At 45.0% G+C, this 25,825-nt stretch overlaps 1 protein-coding gene across 1 annotated transcript in view; it reads right to left on the bottom strand.

Annotated features, from left to right (window-relative positions):
• The window catches only part of AKR1D1 (aldo-keto reductase family 1 member D1), a 33,279-nt gene extending 9,935 nt beyond the window's left edge, over window positions 1–23,344 (bottom strand). The window contains exons 1-2 of the mRNA XM_083401541.1: window positions 22,815–23,344; window positions 4,969–5,136 (exon numbers count right to left, since the gene is read on the bottom strand). Coding sequence (XP_083257667.1) covers window positions 4,969–5,136; window positions 22,815–22,913 — 267 coding nt within the window. The 5' untranslated portion in view covers window positions 22,914–23,344. The remainder of the gene's footprint in view (window positions 1–4,968; window positions 5,137–22,814) is intronic.
• Between the last annotated feature and the right edge of the window lie 2,481 nt (window positions 23,345–25,825).

The following is a 25,825-nucleotide window of genomic DNA, read 5'->3' as shown; positions in this document are numbered from 1 at the left end:
TTTTTCCTTTGCTTGAGCTCAGAATCGCTGCTGAAAGATGGCTTAATGTCAGCTATCCATGGTGACTTCCTGCTCTTGGCAAGGATTGGCTGCACTTGGGAGTTCCCAATTGGAGAGCACACGTTAAGTATCCTGATTGTTCCTTTGAACCCATGACTTTATCTGCGTGATCTCATATATGAAGGGACAGCTCTGGAGATAATTGCCTCATAGCCAAAATTAGACCTGCTGGGCCAAACTAAACCCCAACACTGATGTATCTAACTAACAAAAGGAATTTTAGGTCACGAGAGTGTTTGCCATAGTAAATTGTTAGCCTTTATGGTGCCACAAAACTCTTTGTTCTTCTTTCATGGCAGTCCAGAAGTAGCCACTTCAACAGAAGTAAACTGTACTGCTGCAATCCTACACCCAGTTACCTGAGAGTAAATCCCATCTAACTAAATGAGGCTTACTTCTGAGGAGTTATGGATACGGTTCTGCTGCAAGAATAGGACCCAGTTCTTGGCTTCATTTGATCATTTTCAAAGTGTGCATGAATAGCAGCTCCAGAAAACAAAAACAAAAACCCTTTCTAGAAAAGGCTATGAACTCTGGGTTATTCTTTGCATTGTAAATATTAGTTTCATAATGGGTCTTCTCTCTTCCCAACTCTTTTTTTACTATTTGTGTTCAAGAGGATCTTCTCAGTGCACATAGCAGTCATGTGTCAATAAGTGAGAGCACCAGGTAGCTGCCAAATTATACTTTTGTCCCAGGACATCACTTTCTCTGCAAACATTGCTTTCAACTTAATGAAATAGAAGAACTATTGGGGTGGGGAGAAGCAGCCAAACAACCAAAATTTCTGGCAGTGTAGGAACATGGGGGTTGAGGTGGGGGTTGGACCTTCAAGTTCTTTGCATGCAAAAAAATAAAATAAAATAATGCTTTGCTTTGAGAACTGTGCCAGTATACAGATGCTGCTGCTTTCAGTCAGCAAATAATTTTTGATTGTGCACAATTATCCTGGCACTTGCGAGTTTGGAATAATTTCTGATGAGTCAGTTGCCAAACTTCAGCTCAACCTTCTTCAAGCTGGCACACTGCAGATGTTGTTGGACTACAACTCCCTTCATCCTCAGCCACTGGCCCAACTGAGTGAGGGTCATGGGAGCTGGAGTCCATACCTTCTGGAGGGCAAGGCATTGTTGAAAGCTGCTTTAGAATTTCCACAGATTTCAGAGATCTAGCTGTTTTGAGTAAAGATAGTTAGAACTGGATTATTAAAGTGTCCTTTGTCCTGCTTATCATCAAAACCTAAGACTTTTAGACAAAACGCTTCCATAAATAGATGGTAACAATCGTAATTATGTAGAAGGAAAAGGAACAATCATATCATCTAGAAATATTCCATCAAACCAACACACTTGTCACTTATAATAGATTGTACAGTGGAACCTTGGCTCTTGAATGGCTCAGTTGACAAACAAATTGGCTCCCAAATGCCAAAAATCTGAAAGTAAGTGATCCGGTTTTCGAACATTTTCCGGAAGCCGAACATCCGATGCAGCTGTCGGCTATTGTTTCCGGGGTGCCTGCGCCAATCAGAAGCCATGCCTTGGTTTTCTAACATTTCGGGAGTCAAACGGATTAAGTTCGAGAACCAAGGTTCCACTGTATTAGACCAATAATCAGCAACTTAATATATCCCTTTCCACATCCACACAATGCATTTAAAGCACTCTTACGCCACTTTCTGACTTAACATACTATAGAGCGCTGACCTCACAGAGCTAAAATTTCCAGCACTTTTAACAAAGTTCAGTTCCCAGGATTCTCCATGAATGTTGAGATGATATAAGGTGGGGTTTCTTATTGTATCATGTGGGCATAGCCAATGGTATCTCAAGGAAAATTCTCTACCAGTTTTTTAAACTCAAGATTTTTCTTGTATGATCTGATAAGGGAAGTGACCCATTACAGTAAGATTTTATTATTTTGCAGGACTTTCCAGTGTTTTGTTATGACAGTGCTTGCAGCTGTTAATGGTGGTGCTAGATATTTTGTGACAATCCTTTCCTTTCCTGTACAACTTTCCAAATGCTGCCAAGTTAAGCAACTCTGCAGTTGATACTTGTGTCACTTTGGTGGGGAATCTGCAGCTGCAGTGAAGACGATTGCCCCACAGTATCTATGGAGCAGAATGAAAGCAAATTTTCATCAAGAACTGTGCCTCATGGCTTATGCCCCAATGGGCAGAAATATCTCTCTCTGCCTAGATTCTGGAATCTAGCAAGCAGAATGGTCTGCGCAACAGGCATATGCAAACTCGGCCCTCCAGATGTTTTGGGACTACAACTCCCATCATCCCTAGCTAACAGGATCAGTGGCCAGGGATGATGGGAATTGTAGTCTCAAAACATCTGGAGGGCCGAGTTTGCCTAGGCCTGGTCTGCAAGGTCTCAGATGAACTAAGGCAATGTTACCAGTGTGAAGAATATGCAAGATTTGTTACTCCCAGCTGGCTAGCAGCATTAGGTGGACCCAGTGGTCAATCCGGATGCCCTATTTGAATGTCATGCTTCTTATCATCTATTTATTGTTATTTATTATGACATTTCTATCCCACCTTTCCTCTAAAGAGCTCAAGGCTGCATACACTGTTCTTCTCCGCTTCCGATTTTAATCTCACAACAACCCTTTGAGGTAGGCTCAGGGTTAGGTTAGGGTTAGGGTTGGGTAGCCCAAGGTCATTCCTGTGTGCTTCATGGCTGAGTGGAGATTTGAACCCTGGTCTCCTAGTCCAGCTCTCTGACCATTACAACCACACAGTCATATAAAAATGTAGCCACATTGTGACTTGGACAGTTTTTGACCATTTTCTCATGTTAGGAATTCTATAGCTCTCTCTTTCTCATTAGGCACCAACCAGCCACTCAGGATTTGTGAAATAACACTTCATCGGTGGCTTTGAGACCAACCTCTCCATCATTCAAGAGGTTTACTTGACTGGAGATTAATGCTTAAACATTGCTGTCTAGATTTCAGCGGCCTCCTCTTCCTTTTCAAAAATATAAAAATCAAGACTTAGACACAAGAAATTAGCCATTTCCTGCAGTCTGACACAGATCAATTAGCAGCTTCAGAGACAGAGCCTCAGCCTAAGGGATTCTGGCTTTTATTTTCAGCCCTTCCCTCCCTGAAAGTCAGCTGCTTAATGTGGCAATCTCAAGGGTAATTGGAACCACATTTATACCAACCATTCTTCCCTTTCAGAAGTCCTTGGGATTCTTAGGGAGCCTCCCCACCCCACTTTTCCTACTCTGCAGCTCGCCTCCCAAACTACATTGTCATGGCTCTGAATTTAAAAAATAAAAAGTAGCATGAAACAGGAACTTCTGGAATATTCCCTTTAGGTTAGTAAACAGCAGTGGAGATAAAAGAGACAAGGCTTTAGCAATGCTCTTAACCAGTGCTTTTCAACCAGCGAGCCGTGGAAGCCTAGGGTACCTTGAATGATGGCCAGGGGTACCACAGGCAACACCGGCCTCTGTCCCTTTTCCCTCCCATCCAGTTGTTTTTTGCTTCCCATCCAGATGGATGCTTGGGCACAACCTGGTGCATAACTAATGGTGAACTTGTAAGAGAGAGCCAGGAAACATTCAAAAACATTGCTGGGTTAGGCAAAGGGGTGAGGGAAGGACAGATGTGCAACAGAGGAAATGGCACTTTTGCAACATCTTTGTTTATGATACACTGGCAAGAATACAGAAAACCAAACAGTTCTATTTAGATAGCAGTAGGCTTGTAGGAGAGCCAGTGTGGTGTAGTGGTTAAGAGCGGTAGATTCGTAATCTGGTGAACCGGGTTCGCTTCCCCACTCCTCCACATGCAGCTGTTGGGTGACCTTGGGCCAGTCACACTTACTTTCTTAAAAAGTAAGGGGAAATGTCTGTGCATCCTATGGAGCGAATGTGTGGTCCCTGGAGCCAAATTGCCGGAGTGCGGCACGCTCTTGGACTGCTCTTTGGTGGTGGTGGTGGAGCTGTGCTCGTCTGCCGGCAGCCTTGGCTTCCCCCTGCAGCCCCGGGAAGCTTTGGAGCAACGGGAAGGCTGTGCGCCCATGCCCCGCACTGCTGGGCTGCTGAATGGGGGTGGGGGGTGCTCTGCCAGCAGCCTGCCCTTCCCCTCAAGGTTTGGAGCAGTGGGCAGGCTGTTAACCAATTAACCAACTCTTCCAAACAAGAACTTAGTATTTTTATTAGGAAATGTGTACTCTTCTGTGACCTACGGAACAGCTCTGTGTGCTTTAACAACAAGGAAATTCTGTGTAGCAAAAAAAGAGGAAAGGATCAGTGTAGTGAGACCAGGAGATTCTTTAAAATCCTAAGTGGGTCTATTATCTTTGATTGCACTGGGATTTTTTTATTATTATTACGTATATTGTTTTATATTATTGTAATTTTCAATATGGAAATTTTAAGAGGAAACTTGTCAAGTCCAATGGCAAAGACGTTAAGTTGCTGAAGAGCAGAATCTGAAGAAAGGCTTCTCATATCATTACAATATCTTTCTTGAGGGGTGGAGACAGTAAATTTATATATATAATTTCTTTTTAAAGCTACATATAAAGCATTTGTGAGAAATGACCCTTGACACCAGTCCATCAGCCAAGCAAATAATTAATGATGGCACAGAGAGCAAGGAGAGGTTTTCTTAGGAGATCGGGACTGTCCGTGACACCGTGAGAAGCCGGGATGGCTAAAGGATTTTCGGGACTGTCCCAGGAATTTCGGGATGGTTGGGGAGTGTGGCTTGTAGCTCCTTCCAATGCTGCTTGCACCGCACACAATTTTCCTTTGATTCCTTACCTGCCAAAACCTCCCACATTTCACCTTTGACTTGAAGAAAACAAAATGCAGGTTAAGGCCAACGACATGTGTTCCTGACACACCCTCACCCTCACCAATAATTAGGATTTCTTACCTTGCCACAATAAAAGATGTCTTCACGCTTGACCTTTCCTTCAGAGATCTTCTCCCGGATGGCCTGTCCCACTTCATGTTCGTTGTAATACACAAAAGCACCGTCAATGTGGCGGTAACCTGCATCAATGGCGGTTTTCACAGATTCGGCACAAGTGCCTTTGGGGGTCTGCCAATCAGGAGAGAGAAGTGGGGGGGGGGAGCTTTATTTTTGTATTTATACCTCCTTTCAACCTCCACAGCCGCCTGACCCCTGCAAAAGAATGGCTAAAGCCACAAATGGAACAAGTCACGGAAATGAACTTAGGATACCAATCAAGCCACATTTAAATGCAAGCCTGCTAAAAACAAAAAAAAGAGCATATTGAAATATAGCTCCAGAGGCTCATTTCATGCTCACCACAACTCTGCAAGATAGTTTAGGTTGAGAGAGGGTGACCGGCCTGAAGTGTAGGTGGGTTCCCACAAGGCAGGACACAGTGATAACAGCATGAACCTTTATTGAACATGTAGTTATGTAAACTGGGAAACAGAAGCTAAGCAACTACGTATCCCACAATTGGCAGTATAGTGGTACCTTGGAAGCCGAACGGAATCTGTTCCGGAAGTCCGTTTGACTTCCAAAACATTCAGAAAGCAAGGCACGGCTTCTGATTGGCTACATGAAGCTCCTGCAGCCAATCGGAAGCCACACCATGCGTTCGGGTTCCAAAAGAACATTCACAAACTGGAACACTCGCTTCCGGGTTTACGGCGTTTGGGAGTCAAAATGTCCGAGTGACAAAGTGTTCAGCTTCCAAGGTACGACTATAGTTGGGGCTGGGTTTGTTTGTTTGTTTTGTTTTGTTTTGTTTATTTGATTGTCCTGTGAAAGGGAAAATCCAAATTAAAGAGGGGGGGGGAATGTATTGGTATTTTGATGGCAACGATCCAGCATTCACCTTGAGAATGTTTCAATCTGCAGACATCCTGTGTTTATCATCATCTCATTTTCCCTTAACATTCTAGCCTGATTAACAGCTCTGGAGAAACTCAAAGACTTGCTCACTATTTTGTGACATTTTCACTGGAATCCTCCACACCACAACCAGCAGGAACCATTATAGCTATCAATGAGTTTTACAGTGAAATCCTATAATGTCTCCTCCTTAAAGTGTTACTTGGAAATTATTATTATCAATAACTATTATTACTATTATTCCACCACATTGATAAATGAAGTTTATAGAAGGTGAACTTTCTTTATTCTTAATTAGAATAATGACAATTGATTAATGAATGGTTTTAAAGTGTGCCTTTAAAGTAGGCTACACCACCTCAATAAAATACAGACATTAAAATCCAAGATTTAAAATGCAGACTGGAATAAATAAATGGGCAAACCACTTAACACCAGAACCAAAATCTGAGGGGTATAAGAGCAGGTCACAGAAAGTGCCTAAAGCGTTTTGAGATGTTACAGACGAGGCAGCTCATGTTTTATTTTTTAGCAGAACTCTGAAGATGCAAGTTACACGAGGGAGCATTCCCAGAATTTCCATCTGGCAAAAGGTGAGATGTTGCATTTCCTAGAAAACACCAAAGCACCAGAACACACTCAGCTTTTAAGGAGAGGGAGGGAATAAGAATGCTGGCAGCCTTCCTTAAGTAATGTAGGCGTCAAGAAACGAGCAAAAATAAATCTAAGGAAAGAAGGAACTCAGAAACAGCAGATGAAAGAGAAGTGGTAACTGGGGTGATAAGTATATGATATAAACCATCTATCTAGGACACACATTGTTGTGCCTTCCAAGATGGCGTCTTCCTTCAGAGCTAGGATGCAGCCCAGTGGTGCCCCTTAAGGTAGGAAACATATGAACCTGGATTATATTGAGTTTATTAAATTGATACACTGTTCTCCCTCCAAGGTGACTGAGGCACTGTCCATGGTTCTCTTCCTGCCCCAATGTAACCCTCACAACCGCCTTGTGAGGTAGCTTAGGTGGAGATATAATGTCTGGACCAAGGTCACACAGCAAGCTTCATGGCTGAGTGGGGATTTGAACCCGCTTCTGCCCACTCTCACTGCTCCACTGCAATGGCTTCACAGTTTTCTGAGACTGACCACTGGTCGGCCAGGCAAAGCGGCTGACTTGCTCTGATTGGCTGTGGCTCTCCAGGGTCTCAAGAGAGAACTTTGCTAAGTATCTGCTGACTCTTGAACCTTCCATATGCAATGTTCCCATGCTATGGCCCCTTCTGTTGGGAAGGGGCCATGTCACCCCAAAATTAAAAGTGGTACTCAAGGGAAGAGTTCTCTGGGTCAATCTAGGTAGGGGTGGTCCAGGAGGGTCTATGAGTGGAGCTCAGAGCAAATGCTATCTGTTCATACCAGAGATGGGGAATCTTTGGTGAAGCTGGTGATCCACAGCTTGCATCATCTGACTATTGGGCTCTGCTGCCTTGGGCTGATGGGAGTTGGCATCCAAAAACAGCCTTTAGGAGAAGTGACATAGCTCCACGGAAGAGCATCCGCTTTGCACACAGAAGGTCCCAGGTTAAAATCTGTGAATCTCCAGGAAAGGCCGGGAAAGACCCCCATCTGAAATCCTGAGAGCAAGTATAGACCAGTGTTTCCCAAATTTGGGTCTCCAGCTGTTTTTGGACTACAACTCCCATCACCCCTAGCTAACAGGTCAGTTTGGGAACTCCTGGGGTGCCAAATTAGATGGCCCAGTGGTCTGATTGAGTATGTGGCAACTTCCTTCCTAACCTTGCCTTTCTGATCTGAAAACAGAAACAAAAGAAGAAACCCAGACAGGCCTTTATAGCTTTAAAAACTAACCATAGGAAAAGAACACAATGCATCTTGTCTTCTGTCCAGCGCTGTGATTGGGTGAACAGAGAAAAGGGCTGTTTCCTTTGGTGAATGAGCAGCACCAGCATGTAGATTGTGAACCATGTGCACCTTGATTATTCCCATAATATCAACTTAGTTTGCATAACCAAAGATATAGTGCCATCCAGTTATGTGGCTTTGTAGAATTTGGCTAAGGCAAAGTAAGCCTTTGGCTGTTGTTGTTGGCTAAGTGCAACATGGCTATTTCCCTGAGACTCGTACAAAATTGCAGGGTCGGCAGTTCCAAGGACTGTCTGTAACTTTTCAGAAAAGATATACCAATTTAAAAGAGAGATACCGTATTTTTTGCTCCATAAGAAGCACTTTTTTCCTTCCTAAAAAGTATGGGGAAATGTCTGTGCATCTTATGGTGCGAATGTGTGGTCCCTGGAGCCAAATTGCCTGGGGCAAAAAGCAGATCATGCTCTTTTCTTTTCTTTTCTTGAAAGAGGGAAGTGAGTGTTGAAACAAAGCTGCTGATCGTTTGCGGGGAGAGAGATAAGGGACTCTAGAGATAAAGGAGGTTGCCTGGGAGGGGGGGAGGTAAAGATAGCAAACATGCAAAGGGGGGGAAACAGGAAGACTAAAGCAATAAGGAGAGAAATTAGAAGAAAAGGAGGAGCAAAAAACTGCTCCAGCTAAGGAAAAGACACTAAGGCAAACAAGAGGGAAGGGAGTGGTAGGATCCGAAGAGAGATAAGGGACGCTAGCTGAGGCTGCCTGGGAGAGGGAGGTAAAAGCCCATGGATCCTCAGGATTTTTACATTGAGTCACCCCAAATTCACCATCAGATCACATAGCATGTCCATGGCTACAGCCTGCACCAAAAAAATCACACATCCACTGTTTCCTGGGGCTGCAATGGTGCAAAAATGTGGTTACAAAGCACGGATCCACATGGACCCTCAGGATTTTTGCACTGGGTCACCCCAAATTCACCATCAGATCCTCCTCCAAAAACTAGGTGCGTCTTATGGAGCAAAAAATACGGTATACTGATTTAAACCCTAACCCCATCACATGCAGCCTTCCTTTTGAAGGCCTGCAGGTTACTGCTGCAAAACCCAGTCTTCTAGAGAGAAAATTAAGGGGGGAAAGGGCACTCCTCATTTTGTACTTCAAAGACTTGCTGACAGCTTGGCTGTACAGTGCACTCTAAATCTGAAACATTTTGGAGCCTGTATGTGTCCAAATTGATTAAAAGCAAACAAAAACTGGAAATATTTCTGGATGTAATTTTTCTATTGTTTTCTATAACTGAGTGGCAGACCATCTGCTTTGTACGCAGGAGGTTCAAACCTCAGCACCTCCCAGTAGGGCTGGAAGAGACTCTCATCATCTGAAACCCTGGAAAGCTGCTGCCTGTCAAAGTGCACAGTCAGTTTTGCACAGTCAGTTTTGGGTTTGGGAAACCCATTCCTTCATTAGCAGGCAATATTGAGCTAGATGGAGCAGAGGCCTGATTTGGTGTTAGGCAACTTCCTAGTTTCTGATGCTTATTTGGATCCAGTAGCTCTCTTCCTAAGTTTTCGTGCCAAAACTGTGGCAGGTCCACCATGTCACAGTTGTACATGGAAAGGGTCATTCCGTCCTGCTTAAGGGCAGAACAGCTAATGCGCCTGAAAACAAGGGAGTGCGCACGTGTGACAATGACACCAATTATCCGTTGTGCACATGGGTTTAATTGTTTGGTTACTTAATGGCATCAATTAGCCAGTTTAAAATTGACCATTTTAAGCTGTGGATCTGAAGGTTTTGGCGTTCTCTGGGAAACATTCTCTTAAAAGTGTGACTCCTTAAATAGAAGGGGAAATGTTATTTTGCAACATTTTCCCACTCTATAATCCTGTTCTTTCCAACCTCACAGTTTATAGCTTATTACCAACATTTCTTTCATGAAAGAAGTTGCCTTTGCCTTTTTTATCCTTCTAATACCCCACCTGAAGCCATAAGCCCTTGACTTTGAGGCCTAACAGCTGGGGCTGATTAGCACAAAATGATGCCCAGATCCCCAAAAACCTCCTGAGATTCCAAGTTAGACTTTCATCCCCCTTCATTTCTTACAGTTATAAATGCTTTGATCTCCTTCCTGAGCAAATACCAGAGGACTGGTGGCTTTTGTTTTGTTTTGTTAGCAGTTCTGCGAGTATATCTGGTGAAGTAGGGTGGAAATGTGGACAAAAGAAAATGCCCCAACCCTTGGAACGTGTGCATCTTTTCAGATGATGGGGAGGAAGTGAAGGCATCTGCTGTTGGATACTTTCCAGCATTTGTTTTTAAAGTGCAAACAGTGCATTTCAGATCAAACACACACTTTAAAATACAGTGGTACCTCGCAAGACGAATGCCTCGGAAGACGAAAAACTCGCAAGACGAAAGAGTTTTTCGTTTTCTGAGTTGCTTCGCAAGACGGATTTCCCTATGGGCTTGCTTTGCAAGACGTATCGTCTTGCGCCTTTTTTTTTTAAACCGCCAATGCATTCCTATGGGAAACTGTCAATACACAGTGGTGCTTCACAAGACAAAAAAACTCGCAGAACGAATTAATTTCGTCTTGCGAGGCACCACTGTACATGGAACACAGGAAATACAGAAGCAATAAAGCGGTATATACAGCAAGTGAATTGGCCAGTTATAATAAGCCCCTTCCGGTAGAGATGGGTGAATATGGCAATTTCAGTTTCTCAGTTATACATTCTTAAATTTGGTTTCCACATTTCCACATCAGTTTCGGGGGTTTTAAGCCATTGGTATTTTAGTGCACATTTCTCCTAACATATATGTTTGTATGCAATTGCAGAAGAAGAAGAGGAGAAGGAGGAGGAATTTGGATTTGATATCCCGCTTTATCACTACCCGAAAGAGTCTCAAAGCAGCTAACATTCTCCTTTCCCTTCCTCTCCCACAACAAACACTCTGTGAGGTGAGTGGGGCTGAGAGACTTCAGAGAAGTGTGACTAGCCCAAGGTCACCCAGCAGCTGCATGTGGAGGAGCAGGGAATCAAACCCGGTTCACCAGATTATGAGTCCCCTGCTCTTAACCACTACACCACACTGGCAAAGCACTTTCCCCTAATATAATGCATTTTTCCATGTTGTGTATTTGTGTATATGCACACTTTATCCCAGCATATACATTTGTGTACACACTACTTGGCTGAAAAACTGTCTTGGAAAATTCAGAGAACTGTACATTTTAAAGGACCTAACTTTGCATCTAAAACACACGTGTACTACTTTAAAACAGGCACGGCTTGCCCCAAAAGAATTCTGGGAACTGTAGATTTTTTAAAGTGTGCTGAGAGTTGTTAGGAGACTCTCATAGTCCCCTGCACCCTTAACAAACTAGTTGATGTGACCAATCTTTCAGAGTTTGTCCCGAAAGAGAAGAGAAGAAGTCAGAGAGGAGGTGAGTGGGCAGGATGTCAAAAGCCTCCTGAAATTTTCTCTGAAGTAATTGAATCAATAATCCCTTTTTTATAAAATAAAAAATAAAATAAAAATGTCTTGGATCATCAGTCTTGAATAATGAACTACCTGAAGTCCAGATGTTATGTCAGTGTTTCTTAAATAATTACTTTTCACTAAAACAAGGCATTTGAATTCAAATCAGGCAGGAGTTCCCTACCTGTGACCCTCAATAAAACTGCACTGAAGCTGCAAATACTGTATTTTTCCATCTATAAAATGCCTCCATGTATTGTAATGCCTCCCTATTGTTGTGGCAACAACCAATGGCCAATCCACCCTCGGCAATATCCATGTATATTGTATATTGTAGGGGGGGAACCTAGTCTTATACATGGAAAAATACGGTATATTCTACATGCCATGCTAGCAAGCAATATTGAGAAAACTAGCTGAACCAAGTCCCTTCCCTATTCAAAATCTGTTTTGACTCTTCCAGAGATAAGAATGCAGCAAGTGAAATGCAAATGAACAAATATCTCAAATATTGATTAAAAAAAATACTGCGCTTAAAAGAGGAAAAAGGTAGTTCAAGAATGCAAAACTCCAAGGCCTTACCGTTAAGGCCTGTAGTTTTTGCATGTTTATAGAGCTTTGTAGAAGGCTAAAATGCCACGTTTTAGCCACAATGGCTGTTCAACAGTGGAGGTAGGAGACAATATGCCTCTCAATACCGGTTGCTGAAATCCATAGGAAGGGAGAGTGCTGTAGTGCTCAGGAGGCCTCACTTCAAATATGGCAAATTCCCCCCCCCCCTTGAAAATATTGAGTTTCTCAGTCTTCAATACCACATTGCAAATCTCATTAAAAACAGTTGCATGGTCTTTGAACCTGAACGAGACAGTAATTTTAATTTCAGAAATAAGTTTTCGCCATGTGCAGTTGTGCCAAAGACCACAATTCACTTGCCAGGGAGAACTACTGCAGATTCGACATAGCTAGGGGCTTAACTATGGATTGCACACTTTCATCCGACCTCCCAGTTCTGAACCAGAATTCTAGCCCCGCCCCCTGCCCCCCAAAAACCAACAACCTGTGCTTAGTTGGCTTGACTGATAACCGTACTGAAATTAACCTCTGTTAGGGACATCCTCTTTAAAATCTGAATTTTCAACTATTCCATGAAGATTAGTTCTCAAAAAAAGAAGTCTATTTTCACAGCCAGGTCTTAATTCTGTGTATTTGGAATTAAGTCCCATTGATTTCACCCAGATTTACCTCCTAAGCAAGCATGCTTCAAACTGAGTCTTAAATTGTAAGGTATGAAAATGCAATGGTGGAATCACAGTGGGGAACACATGGGAATTGAGTCCTGAAGCATCTCTTGCAAAGGTGGAACAAATGCAAGCATGTCTTGTTCCCTCTGAGCTAAACAGAGCTGCCTTGATTAATAGACCTTACGATTAAGCCTTGCTCCCTTGCAATGTCAATCACAGCTATGAAAATGGGATCAATGTCTTCTAAGTCAGGGGTCACCAACATGGTGCTCAAGGGTGCATATGTACCAGCAAGAGCCTTCCCTGGTACCCGCAGGGTTCCCTTCCCCCTGCTGAAATTAGATTAAGCATCCTCTTGTAGCCAATAGACTGGGTTGTGGTGCATACTTGGATGTAGTTTGGAGGTGGGTGTCCATGACCGTTTTTCCAGTTTGCAGATGTACCCATGAGCCCAAAAAGGTTGGTGACCACCCCCCTTCCAAGTGGTGTAAATGTAATGTGATTCATATGTCCAATACCATTCATATGTCCAAATAGGTCTCTAAACGAGATAGATAATTGTAAGATATACATTCAAATGTAGAAAGGGCAGTAAGATCTTCAGACCACTGAGGAAAGGGGGGTGGTGCTTGTTCTTCCAACCTGGAAAATTAAGGTTGCATTTGCATTGCTGTTTACTGTGGCTCTAGCACACTCCCCTCCCTCAGCCACAGTTTTTTAAACAAAATCCTCCAACATTCAAAAGTTGCAGAAAGTAGAAATGGGTTCAATACTATGAAGACATTCCTAAATGCCATACTTGGTGCTTGTTTAAACAAATAGTTTTAAGGTAGATGGGGGGGAAATCAATTTTAGCTTTTGAAGAGGTGGGTAGATAAACATCTGTCAAGAATGATTAATCTATAATAATAAAGTCCTCCTCAGTTCAGGGGGCTGGTTTAGTCTATTCTATGATCTTTCCCAGGTTCCAGTGCTTTGATTCTATTATTCCTGTTCGTATGCAAAAAAGCAGGCTTAACTTTCCATTAGGCATTCTTGTGTGACATTTCCAGTATAAGGAGGACAAGAAACATTCTTCAAAACAGTTCCCTTTCCTCCGATTTCATGTCTTGGTCTCTTCTTTTCCCAATAATGATTGCTAGAAGAAAAATTCCCCTTCTCGAACTCGGGTTCCTAATGAAAACCACTACCCAACTCTCTCCAATCCATGGTCAAGGTGACCGATCAATATCTCATGGCACACATTTTTGTTAATTTCAGATTGGAATTGTGTTTATTGCAGCATGATCTACATGTGGCAAGCAAATGGAAAATATGATTGGTCCAGAACCAGGCAGCAAGAATGCGAGTGCTAGCTTACTCATGGGTGAGCATATTATATCCAGTTTGCAACAGCTGCATTGACTGCAAGTTCATTTCTGTGCAAGCATTCAAAAGTGTTGGTGATCCCATTTAAATAGTCAGGATACTCAAGGGACCACCTATACCCATCTGTACCCACCTGAGCCCATAATTTGGTGAGAACTATTGGGTTCGTGAGTTCCAGGGCCTTCTCCTTGGTGGCTCCTCATCTGTGTCCGTTCCAAATATATATGTATCTCTGGAATATATGTATCTCTTAGTTGGCTTTCAGAAGAGCCCTAAATACTTTGTTTCATTCTAGTCGGCTTATGTTTTAATAATAGTTTTCTCTACTGCCGTTATATTAATGCTACTTAATGTTGCTGTTGGTTTTGCTTTATGGTTTCAAAAGCTAACTAAATAACAAAAGAAATAAAATCTTTGTTTCACTGGTTGCTTTTTGTGCCACCTTTGGAGGCTACAAAGCCTAGAAGATGGAATAAACAAAAATATATTCAATCCCAATAAAAGTACCGTGAAGCTGCCCACGGTGGGGACTGGGGCCCATTAGGGCTGGGAGGTGGAAGGAACGGAAGTCAAGAGCAAGATGGAGTCAAGAATCAATGATGAGCATGGCCAGCTTACTCTAGTTTTGTCCCTATCCACAGCAGCAATACAGAGATTAAGGCAGAAGCAACTGACAGCCAGGGCCCACCCCGCTGGACTGGGTGTAAGCAATAATAAGGCAAGGCAAGGGAGGGTTGGCCAAGGTTGGTGGGGCAGCACCCCATTTGCCCTAATGAACCGCCACCCACGGCCCATCTCCTCCCCACAATATCTGCTGTGAAGACTCTTCTTTGTGTCTTGACAGTGCCTGAGGCAGGACTGGCTGGGCCGTGGGAAAGAGCCTTCTCTCTTGTGGCTAGGCCTAGATGGTGGAATGCCTTGCCTCACAGAGACCACCACAGAAATTTCTATTGTGCCCAAATTCTTTAAGGCCACTCCCTTTTTTTAAGATAAGGGCAGCAGACAAATGCCTAAAATTTGTTGTTGGCTGTTTGAATTTTATTAGTCCCCACCCTGCCTCCCCCCCCCAAAAAAAAAACCTTGCTGTAATCCACTCTAGACACTGCAAACAGAGGCATGCCTAGGGGTTGGTGAAACCAGTTCCTGCCAGGGGCACAAACCCAGGGTTTTGTTTTTGCAAAAATCACCCATTACGCTATGAGGTGTATGAAGTATACGTGTGAGGCAACAAAACCACCACTGTTGTGGCAAGATAAAATGTCAGAGAGGTTTCCCAATCTTCCCACACAAAGGCATGCATTATTTTAAGTTTTTTGCTCTTCATTCTTACCCTGGGGGCTTCAAGTACTTGGGACATGTAAAATGTAGTAATTTCTAATATGGCTATTGTGGCAAAGTAATTTTTTTGGGTGGAGCGGCAATACAGCTTCTTGCCAAAGGCATGAGGGGCCCTAGTGATGCATCTGGCTGCTTAAAGAAGAAGAGTTTGGATTTGCTATCCTGCTTTATCACTACCCGAAAGAGTCTCAAAGAAGCTAACATTCTCCTTTCCCTTCCTCTCCCACAACAAACACTCTGTGAGGTGAGTGGGGCTGAGAGACTTCAGAGAAGTGTGACTGGCCCAAGGTCACCCAGCAGCTGCATGTGGAGGAGCAGAGATGCGAACCCGGTTCCCCAGATTACGAGTCAACTGCTCTTAACCACTACACCACACTGGCTCTACACCACTAAAGCAGAGGTAGGATGGGATGGAAATATTTATTACTGATAATAATACTGGAGGAACAAGTGAGTTTGATCTGAAGAGAGTAGAAGAAGAAGAGTTTGGATTTGATATCCCGCTTTATCACTACCCTAAGGAGTCTCAAAGCGGCTCACAACCTCCTTTCCCTTCCTCCCCACAACAATTGGAATTGGAGTTCAAAGGCAGGAACAGACTCTGCTTCGAGTTTTATCCCTGATAATTTCCCTCAAGAGTTCATGTTCTTAGATAGTTGCATTGTTTTATACTTTCTGGTTGTCCTACAATCACATTATAAAGAAGTTGCTGTTCTATGTTATAAAGAACGATTAGGAGTTGCTTCTTTTTGTTTTCCAATGTAGTTCTTACCAATAGGAAAAAATCAGTGGGATGCAAGAAAAAAAATTATTCTCAAAGTGTGGTTCAGAGAAAAAAAAGTTTGAGAACCATGGCTGTAGGTGGAGTGTTTCCCGCTGAGGTTGGGTGAGTGGGAACCCAGCTAGAATCACCCCCCTGCCCCCCAGTTCAGCTTCCAAGGTATGTATTCCAATGACCTTCTTGCCTTTAGTCTTATTTATTGAGCCATTGTTTCAGAACACACACCTTATTGCTGACATAGAGGACAGTGATTTTTCACTCGGAGTATCCCTGGTTCATATATAAGGACCAGGCATTTAAATTGGCCTTACCCTCCCACTGCCCCCAAGCTTTTAGTCTGAAGCTCAATATTGTGGGTACCCCCCCTCACTTTGGTCTTGCCTGTTTTGCCAAGAGATTGTGGTAGGTTATAATAAAATGATTTTCAATAGGGACAAATGTAAGGTTCTTCACTTAGGCAGAAAGAACCAGATACACATATAAGATGGGGAACACCTGGCTTACTAGTAGGACATATGAAAAGGATCTAGGGGTCTTAATGGATCACAAGCTCAACATGAGTCAAGAGTGTGATGCAGCAGCAAAAAAAGTGAATGCTATTCTAGGCTGCATCAACAGAAGTATAGTGTCCAGATCAAGGGAAGTCATAGCACCACTCTATTCTGCCTTAGTCAGACCATACCTGGAGTACTGTGTTTGGTTCTGGGCACCACAATTTAAGAAGGATGTTGACAAGCTGGAACATGTGCAGAGGAGGGCAACCAAGATGATCAAAGGTCTGGAAACCAAGCCTTATGGTGAGCACTTGAAGGAGCTGGGTATGTATAGCCTGGAAAAGTGGAGACTAAGAGGGGATATCATAGCCATCTTCAAAAATCTCAAGGGCTGTCATATGGAAGAGGGAACAAGCTTGTAGGACTCAAACCAATGGCTTCAAGTTACAAGGAAAGAGATTCTAAACATCAGGAACAAGTTTCTGACAGGAAGAGCTGTTTGACAGTAGAACAGTATCCCTTGGAAGCTGGTAGACTTCCTTGGCGGTTGGATGGTCATCTCTCATGGATGCTTTAGCTGAGATTCCTGCATTGTAGGTGGTTGAGTTAGAAGACCCTCGGTGTCCCTGCCAACTCTACAATTCTATGATTTTATATATAAACAAGAAATGCAAGTTGATGGGGTAACTTGCTGATTCACACCATTACAGAAATAGAACTACAATGGTTTGCAAGTTTTCCTTGCCCACAGACCCCAAGAACAGATGATTCATGGTGTGTTTATATGGACTGCAAACCCTGCACAACTGCTAAGGGTAGCCAGCGGTATGGAAAACATGTCCTATGAAGATCAAGTGAAGGAACTGGCTATGTTTAGCCTGAGAAAGCAGGCCCAGGGAGAGGGGTGCCTTGGGGAGACTTTTGAGGGCCAGAAAGAGAGGCCCAGGGGGCCAGGTTTGGCCCCAGAGCCAGAGTTTCCCCACCACTGATGTAGTACCATCAGAGTGCATAATATCTTAGGAAAACACTACTGGGCAAGCCCCTGGGCCAAGGAGCTTTGCGGTCCAAACTGCAACATGAAAAGTCACAGGAGAAAGGCTTTGCATGGGGAGAATATGCATTTATTTCAGGCACACGAAGGGGCAGCATCTCCCCTCCAGGTGGTGCTAGACTCCAGTTACCATCATCCGTGACTGTTGGCCATGCTGGCTGGGGCTGATGGGATTTGGAGTCCAACAACCTCTGGAGCGTGCCCAGTTTTTTTTGGGGGGGAGCTGCGCAACATTACTGGGACGAAATATCATGCAAAATATGGCATCACCCAGATGTTCTGCAAACCTGAAGCATTTTTGAAGACTCCCTTTCATATTTTTTTTTTTAAAGAGTCTTCTGAAAATGGGAAACGAGAATAATGGTCAAACAGATGTTGGTTTGTCAGTATCCACAGGAAGGTTTTAATACATAAAGTAGGAGAGCATTCAGAAAATTAGTAGCCAAGAGTAGTACAGACCATCCTAACCACTCTCCTCCCTCGCCCTCCTGCCCCAGTATGGCCCACCTTAGTGCTAAGCAAACATGGGCTGAAAGAATCAGCCTGTGAGCATCAGGTATGCTTTGGTAGATATTAAGGCTGTCCAAAGATGAAGATAAACTCTAATGCCCAGTGCACCACATCAAGAGGCACACACAGATGCCTTGGCGTCTTCCGACAGTTGGTTTTGGCACTCAGTTTGAGGAGCCCCAGCAATTGGGGTGATGGAATCTGGGCTTTTGTTCCAGGGGCATTCCTTTGAATGCATCAGAGCCAGCTGCGAGAGGCTCCGGCACATTTCTTCATCTTTTATATTTGTTCAGTGCAGCAGGATTGGCAGGCAGCAAACCTTAGAAAGCACTTCTAGGGCTAGGGAGTCATGCAATCCCATTCGGTTCCCACCGAGTTCACTTTGTGACCTCAGGTTAGCAAGGGCATCCTTGGGCTGACGTGCCAATCGAGGCAATTTCCACACCTCTTTCTCTTGCCAACGGAATTCTCAGCCATCCTTATTCACTTATCTCTCTCACATTTACCACTTAAACTATGAAGCTGTTTATAAATGGGGTTTTTTTGGGGGGGGGGGGATGACAAAGACATAAATACATTTTGTAACCTGCCTTTCCCGCAAAGAGATCAAGGAATTCTCTACATCGTTCTCCCCGTCTCCATTTTTATCTTCACAACAACTCTGTCCTCAAATGCCAGGGATAAGAAAAGCACCGGACTGTACTAAGAGAGATGAGCTGACCTTAAAAAATATTTAAAAATAACAAGTTTTTAACCATTCAGAACTGAATAACCTTATTGTCTGGACACGTAGAAGCCCTTCGTCTGACAAAGCTCCTTCTCTCACGTTGTATTGCACATGCATGATGGAACACCAGCCGGCAAACAAAAGGATTCCCTTTCCCTCCCTTGGAGAAAAATCCCAAGGCTGAACAAACATGTGCCGCCTGATCCTTCATATATTTACTCAGAATTAAGCTTTGCTTCCTGCCTTGGGACTTGCTTTCATGCATATATGGAATTTATTTAGCTATTTCGAAGAGTTAGACCCCCACCTTGCAATCAAATCATTGTCAAGACTGCGAACAAGGCCTCTGGCTTTGTTCCTCCAGATGTTGGTGAACTGCAAGTCAGCATAGCCAATGGCCAGGGATGTGGGGAAGTTGTACTCCAGCTCTTGGAGGGAACCATATTGGCTCCCCTTGCAATCAGGGGCTGGGTCCAAGACATTCTGGCGCCCGAGGCGGAAAACAAAATGGCGCCCCCCCCCCCTTCTCACCAGGGAAGAAGGGGTGAGTGAAGAACTACATCAGGAATGGCTGGCTGGGTGGAATAAAGATCTATACCGGGATCGGCTGTCCCTGTGGATCCTTGCTCCCTTAGCTGGTCATCTCACCTTGCCTTGTGCCTAAATGCAGGCTTCCTTTTGATTCTGGAGTCCTAGGACAAGCATCCCCAACCTGTGGCTCTCCAGATGTTTTGCACTACAATTCCCATCATCCCTGACCACTGGTCCTGTTAGTTAGGGATCATGGGAGTTGTAGGCCAAAACATCTGGAGGGCCGCAGGTTGGGGATGCCTGTCCTAGGACATCTAGCAATAGAAACAGAGCGTTCCTTATTTCATTGATGTGCTTCATTACATTTCTGTGCCCCCCCCCTTTTCTGCAAGAAGCTCAAGGGTGGCATACATGGTTATTCTCCTCCCCCCCATTCTATGCACACAAGTACCCTGTGAGGTAGGCTTGGCTGAAAGACTAAGTGGCCCAGGGTCAGGTGCATATTCCTGCATTACAGGGGGGTTGGACCAGGTGGTCCTGGGGGTCCCTTCCAACTCTATGATTCTTTGAAATGCCTCGACATGCAGAAAAAACTGGTCCACCAGGACCATCAGCAATTTTCAAGTGGTCCATGGTAGGACTGGGAGGGAGGTTGCATTAGGACTGGGAGGAAGGTTGCATTGGAGGGAAGTATTGGGAACTACTGGTCTACGCTGGCTGGCAGGGGTTCTCTGGGGTTCAGGCAACCTCCCTCCCAGTCCTACCTGGAGACACCAGGAATTGAACCTGTGAACCTGCGACCTACTGCATACATAGCAACTGCTCTTGCATTGCCCTTCCCTTAAATAAGTCTGCAAGGAAAACCAGGTGGGGACTTTCGAGGTAGTGCAGATCAGTCCCGGTAACTGGGGGCAGGTGGTGGTGGGGAGCTCCTGGGCTCAGCACCTACTTATAAGCACCCTGCTCTGTAATTCTATCCGTGTGTGTCTGTGTGTGTGTGTGTGTGTGTGTGTGTGTGTTTGTGTTTGTGTTGGTTGGTTGGTTGGTTGGTTGGTTGGTGTTGTATCTGGCTCCAATGTATAGCTCTTGAGTTTCAAGTTTTTATCAGGCTAAAATCTGCCTGCCCCTGATCTACAGCAGGAGTGAATAGGTGGGATTTGTTGGGAGGCAAGAATACAAGGAGAATTGGTGCTTTTGAATTATGGTGCTGGAGGAGACCCTTGAGAGTCCCATGGACTGCAAGAAGATCAAACCTCTCCTTTCTTAAGGAAATCAGCCCTGAGTGCTCACTGGAAGGGCAGATCCCGAAGCTGAGGCTCCAATACTTTGGCCATCTCATGAGAAGAGAATAATAGAATCATAAAGTTGGAAGAGACCACAAGGGCCATCAAGTCCAACCCCCTGCCAAGCAGGAAACACCATCAGAGCACTCCTGACATATGGTTGTCAAGCCTCTGCTTAAAGACCCCCAAAGAAGGAGACTCCACCACACTCCTTGGCAGCAAATTCCACTGTCGAACAGCTCTTACGGTCAGGAAGTTCTTCCTAATGTTTAGGTGGAATCTTCTTTCTTGTAGTTTGGATCCATTGCTCCGTGTCCGCTTCTCTGGAGCAGCAGAAAACAACCTTTCTCCCTCCTCTATGTGACATCCTTTTATATATTTGAACATGGCTATCATATCACCCCTTAACCTCCTCTTCTCCAGGCTAAACAGCTGCATGTGGAGGAGCGGGGAAGCAAACCTGTTCACCAGATTACGAGTCCATCGCTCTTGACCACTACACCACTCTGGCTCCCACTGTAAGGTGGGGAGGAGGCAGAAAAATGGAAGGGCAATGGGCTAGCTAGGGGCTCTCTGATGTTCTTTTCATCACAAAACTGGAGCCAGTTGTGTTTATTTAAAGCATTTGTACATCACCTTTCCCCCACTGCCTGAGAAGACTCCCTGGAAAAGACCCTGATGTTGGGAAAGATGGAGGGCACAAGGAGAAGGGGACGACAGAGGACGAGATGGTTGGACAGTGTTCTCGAAGCTACCAGCATGAGTTTGACTAAACTGCGGGAGGCAGTGGAAGACAGAAGTGCCTGGCGTGCTCTGGTCCATGGGGTCACGAAGAGTCGGACACGACTAAACGACTAAACAACAAGAAGAATACAAGACGACCCCCTGGATCAGTCCAGTGGCCCATCTAGTCCAGCATCCTATCGCCTCGCAGTGACCACCCAGATGCCTGTGGGAAGCTTGCAAGCAGGACCAGATCACTAGCAAAAGGGGGGGGGGAATCACTCTCCCCTTCTGCGGTTTCCAAGAATCGGAATGGTATGCATCCAACAATGGAAGGGGAATGCAGCCATCGGAGGTTAGCAGTGGCCACAGAGTGTCTTTCCCCCTTTGAAAAACCACGTAAGTGTGTGATTGCTAGCAGAGTCCTGCTAGAAACACCTAAGAGAGGCTGCTGAGAGCTATCCCACCCCCAGTCTTTTGTGTGAGCTCTGTACAGTTCTGGCGATGGAAACAAAGCCCTAAGCTCAGCATGGGCTGGGGGGGGGTGCCCAGGGCTTCCGTGCTAACTGTATGTATGTCTTTCGCCCCAAGCTCTGACTGGTGGGTCTTGGGGTCCCAGTGAGAGTCAGAGTCGATCCTACAAGTCTAAAGCCATCTTTAGCCCTGGTCTGCCATCTATCTGCACAATAGATCCAAACAACATTGAGCACTTATCCATCGCCCTGATTTATGTAGGTGAGAGATGAGTACTTTCCTTAACTCACAATTCTTTATCAACGACGCTTGAGCAGAGCGCGACTGTATAAACGGGCTTGCAGCCAAATCTCTTGCACATTTAGACTCAGAAGAAAAGTCCCACTATCAGCGTCCAAGGCTAGGCAGGTTTACTCAGAAGTAAACCCCACTGGGTGACATCTGACTAAATCACACTCGCTGAAATCACTGCGTTTAGAATCTAGGACTAATTTCTTTCAGTGGGAGTGTGGCCGAGTTAGATATCACGCACAAAGCTTTCACTGGGGTTTATTCCCCAGGTAAGTGAGCATTTAGCATTGCCGCCTCAGGGTGCTTAACCCTCAAGTCTGCATGTGTAAGAATGTAGCCTCAAGAGTCACTTGAATTACATCAGAGTCAACAGCAAACACCCACAACCAAGTTTAAATACACATGATGTTCTGGCTTGTTTGATTTGTGCTGAATGAATTTTGCAAAAGAGGCCCCAGAGATTGGCTTACTGGTTCACCATATTTAACTCTTAAAGGCTGATCATATCTCTGCAAGATAAATTTTAACGAGTTCAGGGGGGTTGGAAGCATGCAGGGGGTTGAAATGCGAGGGGAGAATCTAAAGTCCAAACAAGTTTCAAAAGAAGCTAGGGGGACAGAGACGCTTCCTTTCAAGAAAGAGAACCTTAACAATGAACCGCTGTGGTGAGTTCATATTCATGCGAGGGGGAGAAAAGTAATAAATGCTCTTACCGTTTTAGGGTCGGAGTATGTCCCAAGTCCAATCACAGGGATGCTGTTCCCATCACTCAGCATCAAACGGTGATTTTTAGCGGTGAGATTAGTGGTCATGATGCAAAATAAAAACTTCGATTTATTTTATTTTTTTAAATATTATTATTAAAGAGACCACCAATTCGGATGCACGAGACTCTTCGGAGGGAATCCTGCCTTTTGTGTGCTTCTGAGTGCTTTGGGCTGCAGCCCAGTCCTAGCGGCAGAGGGCGCAAGAGAGCAGCGAAGAGAGCCGGCCACCATCTGCCTCTCGACCTGCACTGGGGCCCGCGATCAACTCGCCATCTGTTAAATACGAGCCGGCGGCGCGCGAGCTGCGGGATTTTGTGGGAGGAAAGTCTTGGCAGCTGCTCTCCGGGGGATCTGGATCCCCGAGCTGCTGGCAAGGGCTTCTGGCTGGCTGGTTGGTTAGATCTGAGGACTGGAGATCCTTTGCTCCTGAGTCCACACCCCCCCCCCCCCCGTGCGCAATCGAAACGGCGGCGGAGTGGGGTGAGGACGGTGCCCCATGGCAAACCCAGGAAACACAAAGCAACCTTTGTACCGCTGCCCTGCGGCTCTTTGCAAGCTCTTATTGCCCCGCGTCATTGCTTTACAAGGCAACCCTAAGCGCTCGGCGGAGGTCAAGCCCTAAGTGCAAGGAGAAAGGCTTCTTGGGACGCGTTCACACGTGACGCTGAGGAATCCTTTTTGGGGGCTCTGAACCCTCGCCTAAACGCCAGCAGCCGGGCGGCCAGCTGCAAAGCGGATCGGGGCTCCTCTGCCTTTCCTGCACGGGCATAGGAGAGAAAAGGGGGCCAGCTAGGAGTCCAGCTGCACCTGCCGAACTCCTGGCTGCTGCTGCTGCTGCTGCTGCTGCTGCTACACGCCTATCATAGGCGTGGAGGCTCTCGTTTGAGATTTTGGCACGCTGGTCGCTCTACCTAGGCTAGTAAGTGCTGTGAAGAATGGTGGAAGTTCAACTGGTACAGCTCTCTCTCGCTCTCTCTCTCACACACCCACACACCCACACCCACACCCACAGACAGACTGGTGAGGGATGCTCATGCTCCCCACTATAGGGTTGTACTGCCGTGTTTCTTCTTTTCATAGAGGCAGGGGAGATACAGGCAGAGCAGTTAGCGAATCACCTGCTTTTCAAGAGGAAAATCCCTGGTTTAATTCCCAGTTTAAAGAGTGACAGATCAGGGACAGGAAAGGACGGGAAAGAGCTGGTCGCTCTTGATGTCATTGCAAAGCCACCTCGGCCCATGCGGATGTGTTCTTTCACAGCCTCGTCTCTGCTTATGGGATGCTCTACCTTCCACGCGCTGGTGCCCTCAAGTAATGAAACTGGCAATTGGAATAAAGCCAATTATGTGTAATGCATTTACAGTGGTACCTTGGGTTACAGACGCTTCAGGTTACAGACTCGGTTAACCCAGAAATAGTACCTCGGGTTAAGAACTTTGCTTCAGGATGAGAACAGAAATCGTGTGGCGGCAGCAGGAGGCCCCATTAGCTAAAGTGGTGCTTCAGGATGAGAAAAGTTTCAGGTTAAGAATGGACCTCCAGAACGAATTAAGTTCTTAACCCGAGGTACCACTGTATAGGCCACCTCTTTCTCCATGGATCTCAAAGTGGTATACATGGTTCTACCACTCATTTAATCCCCACAACCACCCTGCCAGGGAGATTAGGTTGAGAGGCAGCAGCTGGCTCAAGTTCACCCAGTGAGCTTTGTGGTCAAGTGGGTATTTGAACCCTGGTCTCCTAGGTCCTAGTCTGATGTTGGAACCAACTACACCACATAATAAATTTACATGTTAAAAGTTACATACCTGTGTAGGCTTACTGGTAAAACAATATTTTTTAGCATGCACCAAACGCAGTACAGCGAAGGCACATTCCAAATATGAACGGGCAGGGAGGATCAGTGCTGCCACACTGCAGCATCGTTTTTGCACTTTTCACAGTGTTATAAGAAAAAAAAAACCACGGCTCCTTTTTCCCTTATGGGGTATCCAAGAGCCGGTATACAGTCCTTATGTAGGTTCTCTATTGGTACGAGAAAATAACAGAGGCCAACCTGAGGGTATTGAGAAGCAAAGCAGCTAGTAAGCATGATCTTGATTAACCTATTGCAACAGAGTCCCCCACTCATCCCATGCAGGGAGGGAGGAGAGGAACCCAGAACATTGCTGTGCAAGCACTTGTATAGACTTTTGAAATTGCCTACCCTGTAGCTCAAGACCACCCCCCAAAACATCATACATATATTCTGCTGTGTTCCCAGCAGAAATTTGAGTATGTTGCTTCTCTCCTGTCTGCCAGGATACCTGATAATGCCATATTTGAGTGCGTTTTCTGAGTAGCCTGGCCATTCCTTTGAAATACTTATTTCCTGAATCTCTTATGCATACTGATAGTGTGCTCAGCTTAACAGATACTTGCCAGACTGTATTTACAGGGACTGTGTCTATGGCAAGTTCTGTGTCTATGGCAAGAAATGGGAGTGCCTGATCACCTCATCTGTCTCCTGAGAAATCTCTATGTGGGACAAGAAGCTACAATTAGAACTGGATATGGAACAACTGATTGGTTCGAAATTGGGAAAGGAGTACGACAAGGCTGTATATTGTCTCCCTGCTTATTTAACTTATATGCAGAATTCATCATGCGAAAGGCTGGACTGGATGAATCCCAAGCCGGAAATAAGATTGCTGGAAGAAATATCAACAACCTCAGATATGCAGATGACACAACCTTGATGGCAGAAAGTGAGGAGGAATTAAAGAACCTTTTAATGAGGGTAAAAGAGGAGAGCACAAAATATGGTCTGAAGCTCAACATCAAAAAAACCAAGATCATGGCCACTGGTCCCATCAGCTCCTGGCAAATAGAAGGGGAAGAAATGGAGGCAGTGAGAGATTTTACTTTCTTGGGTTCCATGATCACTGCAGATGGTGACAGCCTGCTTCTTGGGAGAA

The sequence above is a fragment of the Podarcis tiliguerta genome, assembly GCF_965153285.1.
Source record: "Podarcis tiliguerta genome assembly, chromosome: 10".
Taxonomy (NCBI): Eukaryota; Metazoa; Chordata; class Lepidosauria; order Squamata; family Lacertidae; genus Podarcis; species Podarcis tiliguerta.
The sequence above is the reverse complement of the archived record's forward strand: the minus strand, read 5'-3'. Positions and strand labels throughout refer to the sequence as shown.